The sequence below is a fragment of the Peromyscus californicus genome, unplaced genomic scaffold (assembly GCF_007827085.1).
Source record: "Peromyscus californicus insignis strain IS unplaced genomic scaffold, ASM782708v3 Scaffold_10__1_contigs__length_136768540, whole genome shotgun sequence".
NCBI lineage: Eukaryota > Metazoa > Chordata > Mammalia > Rodentia > Cricetidae > Peromyscus > Peromyscus californicus.
Window position 1 is genome coordinate 48,589,139 of NW_026294391.1, and position 16,032 is coordinate 48,605,170.

A 16,032-nucleotide genomic window follows, 5' to 3' on the forward strand; every position below is an offset into this window, starting at 1 on the left:
TGGCTTTGGGTTGAAAGATAGAATTGTCAGAAACAACAGGCCAGTCTGTAGCTATCTTTGCTATTCCTTCTGCCTGATTACTCAGAATTTGCTCATAAGGTATTATGGAATGCAAAAGGTAGAATATTACTAGTCCTAGATGAAACCATCCTGGATATCAATCTTGGTTGTTTCAGTTTAAGTTCTGGGACCTCATAGGGACTCATAGACTGAAGGATCAGCACCAGATGTTTGACAGTCACCAGGCACATCTTGGCACCAAATCTTTGCTAAGTAGCTTTTTATTTCTCAAACATAAAGTAGTTCTTCCCACCAAAGAACATGTGATGCCAGCACTTTGGTCACAGAAGGACAAGAATTTCTACTTCTAGGCAATTTGCACTATTTGGTGCAACTGTGGACAAAATTCTGTAAGTTGTAAGAAAAATATAATTTTTAAAGTGTTAATATCATAAAATGAGAAATAATTACTTCTATTGTTTAAAATTCTAGTATTTGCAGAGTAATATTTAAGAATATTTTCCCTTAAGCCAGCAATATTGGTGCCTTTTACTAACTGTATTTGGAATATATGGAATAAAAAAATCTAGTGAAAAACATTAGAATAGCAAAAGTTAACATTTCTCCTGTTGTGTATCAAAAAAGCCAGAAACAAAGCTTCTTAATTTAATTCACAAATATAAAATCTACTTTATGCTTAACACATAACAATAAGTGTATAAACCAAAGATTTAGAAACACACCGAGAAAGTAATTATCAATAAAAAAATGAAATGTTTGAAAAGCCATAGAAAAAAGAAAAGGAGTGGGGTATAAGACAAGAGAGAGAGAGAGAGAGAGAGAGAGAGAGAGAGAGAGAGAGAGAGAGAGAGAGATTTCTAATATGTTGTATAAAGTAGAATTTGAAGATGATAGACAACCCATGGCAAAGGTGACACCACCATGGAGTTGGAATGTCCTGTCAGGGTTATGTGGAAGAGGCTATTCACTCCAATTGGAGTAGAATGTAACCTTCAGATTAAGATGCAGTCAAGAGCTACCCATCAGGTCAGGCTCCAGAGGTGGAAGGAGTGTATACTGGGAAGATCCTGGGGAAGGGTGCTGTACTTTGCAAAGACCTGCAGGTGTATCATACCAGGAATACCAGCTCCTGTATCATGTTGCCTTTCAGGAAACAAAAGCCTAGCGCCACTATCTAAAGATTTTTTAATCTATTCACTTCCCTTTTATCGACTTGTTTTCACTACTTTGAATATTAGTATCATTTTTTTTGTCTGAGAGCCAGTTTAGAATAATGAGAGAAAAAATACTGAATTGGAGGCAGAGCGTCTTCAAGTAGGAGTGGAAAAGTGCACCAGACAAATGTATATCAGGGTTTTGTCTTACTATTCCATCTACCAGCCTTAAAAAGAAAACCACAAGCTCAACATCAACCAAGTGAGTCTTGTGTAGGCACTATCTGGTTGGAGTACACAGCTAGAAAACAATGCTCAGTCTTTGAAAAGTTACTGTTATTATATTGGTCACCGGTGATACATCTACTTGTCGTACATCTTGTTCTCATATCTTGAAAGTATTAGAGCATATAGAATAGTCTCATAAAAATTATAGTACACAGGGCAAAAGTAATGAGTACAACTGAAAGGAAAACAGCACTGGTGGCTGGTGCTGGTTACTGCGTGGAAAGGTCACAGTCACGACAGAACCCATTGGTACCTTTTAGAATTTTATTAGGAAGGAAAGGTGGGGAGAGACCCAGGCCTGGGGGAGGGAACAGAAAGATGGCAGGAGCAGAGCAGAGAGGAAAATAGAAAAAGGAAAGGGTGGGGGTTCACATTGGGCTTTTAAGGCAGGGATTGCATGACCATGTGGAGATACGCAGTCACCCGTGCCCTCCTGATGATGTAAGACGTTAGATCCAGAAGAGAGAGGGCAGGATTCTAACATTCCAGAGTTTTGCTTATTATAAAAAAGCAAGTGAATAGGAATAGGGGCGGCATTTCTCCCGGAAAACCTGCTTCCAGATGACTTGGTGGGCGTCGGTTGGCTCATGGTGGGGGTAGAGTAGGGTGTCTTCCAAGGTAGACAGGCGCTGTGGGATGATGGGCTGTCTGTCGTCTGTTGCTCTGGAGACATGCATCCCTCTTGGCTTGGCACTCTGGCTGCTTTTGTGTCTGACAGGATGCTGATGAGACAGGAAAAGTCTGAAGTAGATCCGACCTGTCCAGATGGTTTTAAGCTGGTTTCTGGAGCTTGGAATAAAATTTTGAACATGTTAAGAAGCAGCCATGAGAAAATTAGTGACCATTTGTGGTGTTTAGTACTCTGCTTATATTGGTTAGTGTTAATGGGAGAGACAGAGAGATTGGAACATGTTAAGCTTTATCAGAGACAGATTATTTTAAGACACCTGTTTCCTTTACTAATTTGGCATCCAGGAGACAGGTAATCAATTGTTAGAAGCATTTAACAGTAATAGATGGTTATATTAAAATCTGTTTTTGAAGAGCCAAGATTAAAGTCTGTTTTTGTAGAGCCCAGACACTTTTGGGTCTGGGGGTGTAAATACCTTTAGCTCTTGAAGTTTCTTACTTGATCTCTGGATTCCAGTTCTGTGGTGATCCTGTAACCATCAGCTTAGCAGTGAGTTATAACAGGGAACTGGGAAGAGAAAAGCTTGTGGTGCATGAGAACTTATTTCTTTGGAATTAGGTACAAGGCAAACATCAGGGCCCTGTCTGTGTGCACCAGAAGCACAGGCAGGTGAGTCTGGAGTGAGGCACATGGAAGAGAGCAATGAAATGAAAGCTCCTATCTTACCTGGAAATCTTTTCCCATTAAGTGACCCTGAAAGTGCAATTAAATCTGGTGAGGTGGGTAAGGCTGTCCTACCTACCCCGACAATAGAGAAACGAGGTGAGGTGACATCCCCAAACAACCAGGACCAGGTCAGTGATACATCCACTTATTGTACTTCTTGTTCTCATATCCTGAAGGTATTAAAGCATGTAGAATAGTCTCATAAATTTATAGTACACAGGGCAAAAATAATGAGTACAACTATGTTAAATTTCAGCATGACCACTCTAATTTGAGTGTGAGGTGGCTTGTCCCAAAAACTACAATTCAAGGTCTTAGAATTTGTGACAAGGTCAAATCTTTCCACTGCCCCATGATGTCCTTCTGTCCAGCTGCCTCATTTTAGTCATTATTGATTTAACAAAGTGTAGCCCTTGATAAATGTTTGTGAAATGAAAATTAACATAACTTAACATGAAAGGCTCTTCTCATCAGTTAGGATCTACTTTTTAGTGCAAGTCAAATGGTGATGATGTAGTGGTTTCTATGGATCTCATCTTACATGAGGAATCTCTCAAAATGTTGACAGAATGTGCACCAATCACCTGATTTTCAAACTGACTTACCTGCACTGGAAAAGAAAATAGGACGTATTTCCTTCCTTCCCAAATGGAGATTTGTGTTCCATTTGCCCACCAACCCAATCACTTACACCTTTTCCTGTCTTCACTTTGCCTTTCCTTTCCTTTTGTCCATCCCTTACTCCCCTGTTCTTTTCCTCTCTCAAAGTTTTAAATAAGAATAGATTTAGAACTGGGTCAGATGTCACCTTGATCTTACAATTTTCAGCATCCAGAACTATAAAAATTAAACCACAATTAAGGTGACACACCTCCATCTGACCCCAACCTCCAGTGTGCACTTCCTCTGTGTTGCTAGCATAGACTTACAGGATTTTCCTCAAAAAACTGTAAGGCATACCATCTAAGGGGATGGCATTTATTCATTGCTTTTAAAGTCCAGTCAGCCCAACACCTTCATGACCAATGAATGAAAATTGCATCTGTTTTCCAAGTTTTGGGAATTTTACTTTTCCACATGCCTTGCTCAATGAATTTCAACATGATTGCTCTCATAAGAAAACACCATTGTCCTTATTCCTTTTTACTTTACCTTAAGTCAAAAAGAGGAAATCCAATCTTCCTGATAAAACTGCAGATACTGGCTGAAAATTTCTAAAATTGGAGGCTGGAATATTATATTACCATTCTAATACTTTCACATGGGCTTCTAAAGATAATATATTTGATATAGATTTGTACAATATCAGTAAATAAACACAAAGTCTAATTCATAAACATTTGACTTTTATTGACTTTTGTTTTACAAGCCAGGGGAAATATTTAATTACATTTATTGCATTTAACTTTACCAAACCACATAACGAATGCAATTAAAGGAAACTAGGCTTCACTATGTTCTAATCCCCTGTTATTCCAGTGTACTGACCTACTAACTCTAAGATTATTTCATAATTTCAAGAAAACCTTTTTTTCCATGATTTATGTCCTTATCTCAATGACAGGAAAACTTTAGGGATCAACAGGAACGGTGGAATTTGCTGGTAATTTTACTGAAGAATCTTCACCAGTTTGGTCAGTGGCATCAGAGTCATCTTCATCTCTGGCTTCTGTTTGTCCTTGGTTATCTTTCAAAGCCTCTTCGTAAATGGCAGAGATGGCACTAGGTGTTGTTTGGTTTATCTTGGCCAAATATTCCAGGACTTTCATCTCGCTTGTTTCAGCATAGGCTTGGGGACCCCACAGGAACTCATAGCGTGGAGGATCACTGCCGGCCACCTGCCTGTACTCCAGGTACTTCAGCTTCACCAAATACTCCCTCATGAGCTTCCGGGGCTCACCAAAGATGCGGTGCTTCTTTACTGGATAGATTCGCTTCTTCTTCAGGATTTGCCAGATCTCTTCTTCACTGGCACAATTGCCCCTAACGAGGATGATACCTAGGACACACATCACGAAAGCGGTCTTGGGATAGCCTTTGCCAGCACGAATCCTCCCATTGTTGGGGAGCTTCAGCTTGCTGATGAGGTTGTATGAGGGCTCACTGGAGTTGACTTCCCTCACTTCCACTGCAAAGGCATCTTCGAGCTTCTGAGAGGCTTTCCTGAAGATCTCAGGGAAGTCGTCTTCATACTTCTTGGTGATAAGCTTCAGCATGTCTTCCTTAGTAGTAAGCTGCTTCCGATTGAAGTTGTGGAGCAGCTGCTGTAAGAGCACCATTACCTTTCTTGCTACCATATCTTGGTGAGGACGGATGGTGCAGGGCTTGTCCTCAACAGGGCATTCCTTTTCCTTGAATTCATCACTTTCCTCATAGGAACTCTCACGTGATTCAGAGGAAGAAATACTCAGAGTGCTTGAGGCAGATGATGTTGCTCTCTGAGGAGCCTCGGGAGTGCTGGAAGACTCAGCCCCAGGCTGGCTCTGGGAAGCAGCAGAGGACTTTTCTGCTGCCTCTTGTGGTTCCTCTGCTATTTCCTGAACACCTCCACAAGCCTGAGCCTCACCTCGGGCCTGGTGGCGTTTCTTCCGGGCATGGCGCTTACTCTTATGACCACGAGGCATGATGACTCTTGGCTAGGGACAACAGCAAGATGTGTGGGCAGGATGCTGGTGATGCAGACACCTGCCAAGGGGAGAATGAAATTATGTGAGCCGTTTCATCCAGGGGAATCCACCCTTTATTTATTCATCTATGTTAGCCTCTGCATGTTCCCATGAGAGCACCGATTTTAGGAACCTACTGGTCTTCTGTTCTCAATTGCCTGTTCCCTAAGGAAGAATCAGTTAAGTCTAGGGTTACAGTCTATCATTCCTGCCTCTGCAGTGCTCAGCTGAATACAGCAGGCTGGCATTCTGTTGTATGTGTTTTCCTCAGACATGACTTAAACTTCCTTGTAGAAATATTTAGGCCATGTCCTCTAACCAAAATCTGTACCACTATTTCAGCTACAGCCTCATAGCATGGGAGCAAATGGGGGCCTGATCCATTACTACTGCACAGAAAATCTTGGCTCTCAGCAGGGGAGAAATACTCTGATTCCCACATGGAGTCCTTATCTGATTTCTGACCATACTCAGCGGACTTATCTCGCTAAAGGACCCTCCATTCACCCTAAGAATCTCATTACTCTTAAGATTCTTCTGATAGTAATTAACATAATAGCCCTCCATATACCTCAAAGGATTGATGGTAGGGGCAGGCTGTGAACCTCCTGAGTATATTGGGATGGGGACTTCCCTTAGAACACATTCTTAATTCCTTACAAAACATGGTGTTGCTTCTTTGGCCAACATGAAGATCTTTTCCCCTCATGTCAAGAGCCTCAGTTCTCTAATTCTGTAGGAACAGAGGTCGTATGTCTGTGGGACACCCATGCTTGGCCTTTGTGTGTATCTCCACCTGTGTTTTTCTGCATTTTCTATTGTCAGTGTGGGCTTCTTTCCTCTACTAAAATGTGGCCCACATTTTTATTGACTGTGCCATTTTTTGAAGCCATAAATGCATAATCGAGTGCGTATTTCAATTGTCCCATTCTTCTCGGGGCTTCTCTAAATTGTTAGGGGTATCTTTTCCCTCTGGGGTGTTCCACTACTGCAAACATGGACCAGCTTCCTGAGGTGTGATGTGAGTCTTTCTCTGAAAGTAACAGAGACTGAGAACAAGGGTGTTTGTGGCAAGGGAGGGACAGTTATTATACATACTGCACCGAGACAGATTAAAATGGTGGTCATTGACTGGAGTTCTTGTCTAGGGTTGAAGCCCCCTTGAAGGAGGCCATGGGAGTATAAAGCAGATGACAACAAGTGTTTAACAGGTCCACTCACCAGCCCCACCTGATGGGGAGCCCCATCTTTCAATGCTGTGGAGTCATTGACTGTAAAAGCCTGGTTGTTTCTGTCTGTAATTTTTCTCATGTGCCACTTCATTTCTTCCCTAATAACAGCTATGGGTATTTTCCCCACTGCTTATGTGTTTATCTCGTAAAAAAAATTCCATCTTTGGGCACATATAGCTATGCATGGTCAGAAAGTCTGTTTAAGCTGTGTAATTCTGATCAATAAAAATAGTACTGGAATATTTTTCATAACTGACACAGGAAAGTAATAGTATTCTCATTCACAAAAGACAGCTAAGTTTAGATTTCAGGACAAATTCTAAACAGACTAACTGCCCTTGCAGAGAAAACACAGATGTAAATTCCATTTGTTAGTTGCTAAATGAAGGTCAGAACTGAAGCAACATTGGTAGACATAACCCCCTGCAATAATTCTCTTTCTGCTTGTACTCCAACCACTCAAGGTTTAGTCAACTACTGTTATTGTTAAGTCCTGAATTTCAATGTCATTCTATGTCTGGGAACACTAAACATTCAGGCTACATGCTTGGTCAAGTGTTACACACTGGCCAGTCAGTGTGACCTTCCTAGCCTGAGAAAAACTATGTGACTTGTCATGTGTTATGAGAATGGGTCAGACCCTGAAAATGTAACAAATAATTTTGCAGAGTTTGGCCATGAGGGGAAGAAGGAGGAATGAGAGAATGTGTGAACATATATGTGGGTATGCAGAAGGAACTGAACAAAGAGAATGAATAACTAGGCAGGAGAGTGAGAACAAGAGAGACTTTCAAAAAGAGAAATATATGTATATCTTTATATATATATATATATATATATATAAAGAAAAAATACATATATATACTGAGAGATGTATATTAAGAGATATAATTATATGGGGTCAGATTTTCCTATTTTGTTTGTTTTTTATTAATAAATATTTTTATTTATTTTACACAGCAATCAAAGATCCCCCTCTTCCCTCCTCCCACCCCTCCAGCCACCCCCTCCCAACCCAACCCCAATCACTCCTGCAAGAAGGTAAGGCCTCCCGTGGGAAGGTATATTAACTTGAGGCATGTCTAAGGCCCTCCCCCTGGCTCAAGGCTGTGCAAAGTGTCCCACCCGAACCAGGGACGGATTCTGACCCTATTGCCAGGGGGGCTTAAGCAGATCAAGCTATACAACCGGGAGACAGATTTTCAGAGAAAGAGATTTTTTTAAGATGAAGTAAAAGAAAAAGTTACCATCAGAAAGCATATATGTTTCCTTATTTTCCCCCTCAGATAAAGTCTAACCTTCAGGTGGATAAGAATTTTTCCTAAGCCCTCACCGAATTCATGGATTTTTTTTTTTTTTTGTATAACCTGGATGCAGTCTTGGAGCTCCCTCTCTTAAAGACAGCCTTACCTCCTGAGCTTGCCTCCCCCCACATGAACATGCCGATTGGTGTCCTCCCTGTCCCCTTCTTGTATGGACTCCAGTCACCCTGAAAACATGTATGCATGTAACACTACACAAACACACACACACACACACACACACACACACACACACACACACACACACACACACACCACACACACACCACTACCACAACCACCACCACTACAACCACCAACAATTAAAGAAAAAGAGACCAGTAATTTAAAAGTGAGCAAGGTAGGTACATGGTTTGGAAAGAGGAAAAGGAAATGGGGGAAAAGATGGAATCGATGATATTTCAATCACAATAAATAAAATTATTTTAAAAATATCAACACAAAAATGGTGGTTACTGAGGTAAGGGTAGATGTCTTCTGCAGTGGCTAAAATAGAGAACAAGCTCTATTATTTGAGATGGAGCTGCTCTTCTGAGTTAGGCAAAAGCTGTCAAAAAGGGAACAGTTTCCTAAGGGACTGGGACAATTCTTTATGGTTAGCAGAGAATGTCACTCAGGACATACTTTGTGGGCCTTGGCTATTTTTGAGATGGGACAAGACTGAAATAAAGGGCTTCCAGTAGGGTGAGAATGGTGTTATCCTCTTTGGTTAATATAGAGACCAAGAACAATGATTTTGGTGCTGTGGGTTTTTTTTTTTTTTCGGTTTTTCAAATAAGGGTTTCTCTGTGTAGCTTTGGAGCCTGTCCTGGAAGTTGCTCTGTAGGCCAGAATGGCCTTGTACTCATGGAGATCTGCCTAACTCTGCCTCCGAGTGCTGGGGTTAGATCCCACTGCTTCTGCCTCCCAGTGCTGGAATTAAATCCTGGTGCCTCTGCCTCCCAGTGCTGGGATTATATCACCCTGCCTCTGCCTCCCAGTGCTGGGTTAAATCCACCTGCCTCTGCCTCTCAGTGCTGGGATTTAATCCACCTGCCTCTGCCTCCCAGTGCTGGGATTAAATCCCCCTGCCTCTGCCCCCAAGTGATGGGATTTAATTCCCCTGCCTCTGTTCCCCAGTGCTGAGATTAAATCTCCCTGCATCAGCCTCCCAAGTGCTGAAATTAAATCCTCCAACTTCTGCCTCTGACTGCTGGAATTAAATCCCCGAGCTTCTGTCGCCCAGTGCTGGCATTAAATGCCCCTGCCTCTGCCTGCAGGTGCTGCAATTAAATCCCTCTCACTCTCCCTACCAGTGCAGGGATTAAATCCTATTGCATCAGCCTCCCAAGTGCTGAAATTAAATCCTCCAACTTCTGCCTCTGAGTGCTGGAATTAAATCCTCCAGCCTCTGGCTCTGTCTCCCAAGGGCTGGGATTAAATCCCCCTGAATCAGCCTCCTGAGTGCTGGAATTAAATCCGAAGTCCTCTCGCACCCAGTGCTGGCATTAAATCCCCCTGCCTCTGCATCTGAGTGCTATAATTAAATCTTCCACCCTCTGGCTCTGTCTCCCAAGTGCTGGGAATAAATTCCCCTGAATCAGCCTCCTGAGTGCTGGAATTAAATCTGCCATCTTCTCCCTCCCAGTGCTAGGATTAAATCCCACTGCCTCTGCCTCCCAGTGCTGGGATTAAATCCCCCTGCCTTTGTCCCTGAATGATGGGATTAAATCCCCTTGCCTCTGCCCCTAAGTGATGGGATTAAATCCCCGTGCATCAGTCTCCCAAGTACTGGGATTAAATCCCCTTGCCTCTGCCTCCCAGTGCTGGGATTAAATCCCCCTGCATCAGCCTCCCAAGTGCTGTAATTAAATCCTCTGGCTCTGCCTCCAGGTGCTGGAATTAAATTTCCCTGCTTCTGCCTCCCAGTGCTGGGATTAAATCCCCCTGCCTCTGTCCTCAAATGATGGGATTAAATCCCCTTGCCTCTGCCCCCAAGTGATGAGATTAAATCCCCATGCATCAGTCTCCCAAATGCTGAAATTAAATCCCTCTTCCTCTCCCTCCCACTGCTGGGATTAAATTCCGTTGCTTCTGCCTCCCAGTGCTGGGATTAAATTCCCCTGCCTCTACCTCCCAGTGCGGGAATTAAATCCCCTTGCATCTGCTCCCGAGTTCTGGGATTAAATCCCCCTGACTCTGCCTCCCAATGCTGGGATTAAATCCCCCTGCATCAGCCTCCCAAGTGCTGTAATTAAATCCTCTGGCTCTGCCTCCAAGTGCTGGAATTAAATTTCCCTGCCTCTGCCTCCCAGGGCTGGGAAGAAAACCCCATGCCACTGCCTCCCAAGTGCTAGGATTAAATCCCCCTGCATCTGTCTCGCATTACTGGGATTAATTCCCACTGCCTCTGCCTCCAAGTATTAAGATTAAATACCCCTGCCTCTGCCTCCCAGTGCCGGGATTAAAGCCCCCTGCCCCTTCCCCCAAGTGCTGGGATTAAATCTCCCTGCACCAGGCTCCCAAGTGTTGGAATTAAAACCCCCTGCCTCTCCCTCCCAGTGCTGAGATTAAATCCCCCTGCCTCTGCCTCTCAGTGCTAGGATTACATCCCCCTGCCTCTCTGCCTCCCAGTGCTGGAATTAAATCCCCCTGCCTCTGCCACCAAGTGATAGGATTTAATTCCCCTGCCTCTGCCTCCCAGTGCAGAGATTAAATCACCCTGCATCAGCCTCCCAAGTGCTGAAATTAAATCCTCCAGCTTCTGCCTCTGACTGCTGGAATTAAATCCCCAAGCTTCTGCCTCCCAGTGCTGACATTAAGTGATGGGATTAAATCCTTCTGTCTCTCCCTCTCAGTGCTGGGATTAAATCCCCCTGCATCAGCCTCGTGAGTGCTAAAATTAAATGCCCGTTCCTCTCCCTCCCAGTGCTTGGATTAAATCCCCTGCTTCTGTCCCCCAGTGATGGGATTAAATCCCTTTGCCTCTGCCCCTAAGGGATTGGATTAAATCTCCCTTCCTCTGCCTCCCAGTGCTGGGTAAATCCCCTTGCCTCTGCCCCCAAGTGATAGGAATTAATCCACCTGCCTCTGGCTGTCTGTGCTAGGGTTAAATGCCTCTGCATCTCTCTCCCAAAGCTGGGATTAAATCACCCTGCCTCTTCTTCCCACTACTGTGATTTAATACCCCTGCCTCTGCCTCCCAGTGCTGACATTAAATCCTCCTGCCTCTGCCTCCGAGTACTGCGATTAAATCCCTCTGGCTCTCCCTCCCAGTACTGGGATTAAATCCCTCTGCATCAGCCTCCCGAGTGCTAGAACTAAATGCCCCTTCTCCCTGCCAGCGCTGGGATTTAATCCCCCTGCCTGTGCCTCCCAGTGATGGGATTTAATCCCCCTGCCTCTGCCCCCGAGTGACAGGATTAAATCCCCCGGCCTCTGCCTCCCAGTGATGGGAGTAGAGGCCTGCACCACGGCCACCGCCACGGCCACGGCCAGGCTCATGGTGTCTTTCGAAATGGCGGCGACCGGTAGAAAAGCCGAGAAGTGGGGGGGGGGGGGCAGCTGGAAGGCGGGAGGAGGTGGCGGTGAGAGGGAGGGAAGCTGTGCGGATGGAGTTGAGGAGGTTTATTCTGAGATGGACCACCTCTGGCAACAAGGGGCCCATGGGCCGGGCGGGGAGACGGTCCTCGGCTTCGACGTGGGGCTTTACTTAAACAAGGGGGCTGTTGGTGCCAGGCGAGGTCTAAAGGACAGAAACCGAGACCGAAGGCACGGGTTCAAGAGCAGGGGAAACTCGACTCTGAGATGGCTGCTTCTCAACCTCCTCACCTTGAACGTCACAGCCTGGGGCTTGTTTCCTGGTCCTGTTGAGTCGGACAGCGCTCCTCGCGCCGCCGGGTCTCGAACTGTGGAGAAGGAAATCACGCCCTCGCTGGGGGAAGAACCCGGAGAGACGCTGCTGGAGCCTCGGCTCTCTGGCGCCCCCTCTGGCGTGGTGGGGGGACTTTCTCAGTCTCATAGACGAGTGGCCATGGAATACTCAAGCGCTTTGACTAGATTGCTTCTGCAACTCCACCTTCCTGGGCCTCTGCCTCTGAAATCCTCCTTCCAGAAGTCACCCGCTCTGAGCTAACTCTCTTTAAACCTCTGGTTTAAGCACCGAGAAAGGAAGTTTCTGCACAATTTGTTTTTCATATGTCTGTAATTATCCCGGCCTCTGCCATGGCTCCCTTCTCTTTTAAATTTCACGGCAGATGTCAATCTGTAAATATTCACGAGTAGTAGTACCCCCTTCAAACACCGGGAAAAGCAGGCAGGCGTGTGTCTTCGCAGTGTTGGGAGAAGGTAAAGTTGAACATCAGGAAGAGGACTTAGAATAGGAGGAAGTAACTTGAAGAGAAAATATGTATTCCTTCTCTTTATTATGCAGACTCAAGTTTTCAAGGTATTTGATTAGTACAGGAAAGAGACAGAGCCATGTGAGTTTGTAGATTCCAATCTGTTGAAGTTACACTTTACATAGAGATATTTATATTCTTACCAGTTTCCCCCTTTATTAATCAAACCCTTCATTTATGTTCATATTCTTTTTACTCTGGCAGTGGATTCAATCCAGTGTTTTGAGCATAAAATCTCTTTTCAAATCATCTGGGATACAATTTTGTGTTATTAAAGGGAGGGAGTGTATTTCTTGTGTTTTTTTTAATTTTTTTTAAATTCTACTTTTTGGTTTGTTTTCTAAAGAGAGACAGAAAGAGACAGAGGGAGAGAGAGAGAGAGAGAGAGAGAGAGAGAGAGAGAGAGAGAGAGAGAGAGAGAGAGAGAGAGAGAGAGAGAGAGCTGGGTAGGGTTGGTGAGTAGATGGGGAATATCTGGGAAGATCTTTTCATGGGAAGGGAAACCATGATCAGAATTTATTGTATGAAAAAGTATTTCAATAGAAAAGAATATATGGAAAAGGCCAATGGAATGTATAGTGTACTCTTTGCGTTTACAAAAATGTCTCCATTTTATGGATACTAGGCTGAGGAAATAGCTATAGTTTGCATTTCATTTATGTATGTAGTTACAAAACTTCCACATAGCAGATCTATCCCATCACCTTGAGATTATCTCCATGAACTTCTACAACTAATGGAATGATTTAAAATACAAGAAAGTCGTCAGGCAGCTGTGGCACATGCCTTTAATCCCAGCACTCAGGAGGCAGAGCCAGGCAGATCTCTGTGAGTTCGAGGCCAAGCCTGGTCTACAGAGTGAGATCCAGCATAAGCATCCAAACTACACAGAGAATTCCGGTCTCAAAAGAACAAACAAACAAACAAAAAAATAGATGAATGTTAATGAAAAGATAACAAGTTAAAAAAAGTAGCGAAGAAAAAAAATGCATAAAACCCCAAAAGGTCAGCTTTACTGGGGGAAGAGTAGAATAGCACATGCTAGATGGATCGACAGTCTTTCCTTGCTCCAATATTTAATTCCTTAAGAATCTTGAGAATATTTAAATTTATTTATATATATATATATGTATATATTTATGTATATATATTTATTCATATATATATATATATATGTAGTGTGTGTGTGTGTGTGTGTGTGTGTGTGTGTGTGTGTGTGTGTTTGTGCATGCTTGTATGTATGCATCTTCACCACCTCTGTATGTGTGGTGCTGCTAGGGGCATCAGATCTCTTGGAACTGGAGTTACAGAAGGTTGTGAACTACCTTGTGGGTGTTAAAAATTGAATCCAGGGCTTCTGGAAAAAACAGTCACTGTTTTTTTAAACTTTCTTTAATCTTTTTTAAAATTTGATTTAATATTACATATCAGCCATGCATTCCCCTGTCCTCCCTTCTCCCCCTTACCCCCAGCCCACTCCCCCATTCCCATCTCCTCCAGGGCAAGGACTCCCCTGGGGATTCAGCTCAACCTGGTAGATTCAGTACAGGCAGGTCCAGTAACCTCTTCCCAGGCTGAGCAAATGTCCCTGCATAGGCCCCAGGCTCCAAACAGCCAGCTTATGCACTAAGGACAAGTCCCGGTCCCACTGCCTGGGTGCCTCCCAAACAGTTCAAGCTGATCAACTGTCTCACTTATCCAGAGGGCCTGACCCAGTTGCAGGCTCCTCAGCTATTGGTTCATAGTGCATGTGTTTCCACTAGTTTGGCTATTCATCCCTGTGCTTTTTCCAATCTTGGTCTCAACAATTCTTGCTCATACAGTGCTCTTAACTGCTGACCCTTCTCTCCAGTTCTGAACCTTGAGAATTGTGTTGGTTATTTATCGTACAATTGAGACTTAAACTTTGTTATGAACTCAGTATTCATGTTTTTTTTCCAAACTTCATATGTGGTACTTTATTTTTTCTTTTGTGTGTATGTGTGTGTGAGAGAGATACAGGGGTATAATGTAGCTGGAGGTTTCTCTCCAGGTCCTGCCAAGCCCTGGCAGTCTGACAGCCCACTTATAAAATAAACTCACAGACGCTTGTATTACTTACAAACTGTATGGGTGTGGCAGGCTTCTTGCTAACTGTTCTTATATCTTAAATTAACCCATTTCTATAAGTCTATACCTTGCCACATGGCTCGTGGCTTACCGGCATCTTCACATGCGGCTTGTCATGGCGGCGGCTGGCAGTGTCTTCTTCCTCTGCCTTCCACTTCCCAGAATTCAGTGTTTTATTTATACAGAATGATATCCACAGCAGTATAATATCCAGGAACATGTGAAAAACAGGAAAACACAATATCACTGAGTAACTTCCCTAGCATTTTGCTTTAATTTTTTTTTATTTTTAGATAGTGTCAGGTTAAATTGCTCAGGTTGATAGTTGATAGTGAAGACATTTTGTAGCTTAGATAGGCCTTGAACTTGCATTCCTCCAGCCTTATCTTCACATACAGCTTAAATTACAGAGCACCACACACAGCTCATTAGTTGAAAAATAACTGCAAATGTAACAGTAGAAGTGACCAGGGCCTTAGGAAGCTGATTTTGTTTGTTTGTTCATTTATTTACTTTTGAAACAGGGTCTCACTGTATATCCTTGGATGGCCTGTAACTTACCATATAGACCAGGCTGGCCATGAACTCAAAGAAATCCACCTGCCTTTGCCTTCTGAGTGTTAGAATTAAAGATATGTGACACTACTCTTGGCAATAATTATATTTAGATTGAATAATGATTATAGAAACTTTATAGTAGAATACGACCCTCATGCAAAAAGACCAGAAATATTGTGTCCCAAACTACACCATATGAGGATGAAGCAAGAAAGAAAGTATGTGAAGGGGTGAGGGGCACACCAGGTACCCAACTGGGCAGCTATTTGATCTTGGACATTCTGTCCTCCAGGATATAAAGTAGTAAATATTTTGTTGTTGTTGTTGTTAAAGCTACCTAGTCTATGCTATTCTGTTACTGACCCCAACTAAATTAAAAGTTTTATATAATAATTGAATATGTGTCATGTATAAAATACCTGTGAAGGTAACTGCCAAATATTTAGTAGTTAATGAATGGCAGGTATAGTAATTTTGTACTGTAGAATGCCACCATCTTCTATGAGTTATATGAGAGAAAAGGAAATGCTTTCAAATCACAGCTAAAATTTTGCTTTAGCAAGTACAATTAGATTCTTCACTATGGTAACCCGTGTTATTTAATTTGGATATTGGGCTTGTTCTCCACCTAGCTATACTTCAAAGCTCCTAGAGTTTTGTTAAGCATCAAATCTTTCAGTGCCTCTCAACTAGCCTTCCATTTACATTCTTTTCTCATTCATTTCATCCCACAAAAAGTCTTCCTTTATGTTTAGCCAAAATACATTTAATATACTCTAATAGGTAAGCAATTCAGTACAGTTCTGGGCTAACCATAGTAACACAATGGCATCTGCACCTCTCACCTTAGGGGGATATTCCTCTTACTCTTCAGTAACTATCCAGCAATACACAAAGTATGTCTATTTGAGTATTGTATCCTAGTAAATGGAGGAAGCAAAATATT

The 16,032-nt window shown here is 43.2% G+C and overlaps 1 protein-coding gene across 1 annotated transcript; it reads right to left on the reverse strand.

Annotated features, from left to right (window-relative positions):
* Window positions 1-4,391: 4,391 nt before the first annotated feature.
* Window positions 4,392-5,444, reverse strand: LOC128116670 (melanoma-associated antigen B3-like). The gene has a single exon (XM_052748150.1). It carries the CDS (start codon window positions 5,442-5,444, stop codon window positions 4,392-4,394), a length of 1,053 nt encoding a protein of 350 aa, XP_052604110.1.
* Window positions 5,445-16,032: the final 10,588 nt, after the last annotated feature.

Excerpts from the sequence above, each read along its gene's own strand:
- LOC128116670 (XM_052748150.1), bottom strand. The coding sequence starts at position 5,444 with ATGCCTCGTGGTCATAAGAGTAAGCGCCATGCCCGGAAGAAACGCCAC.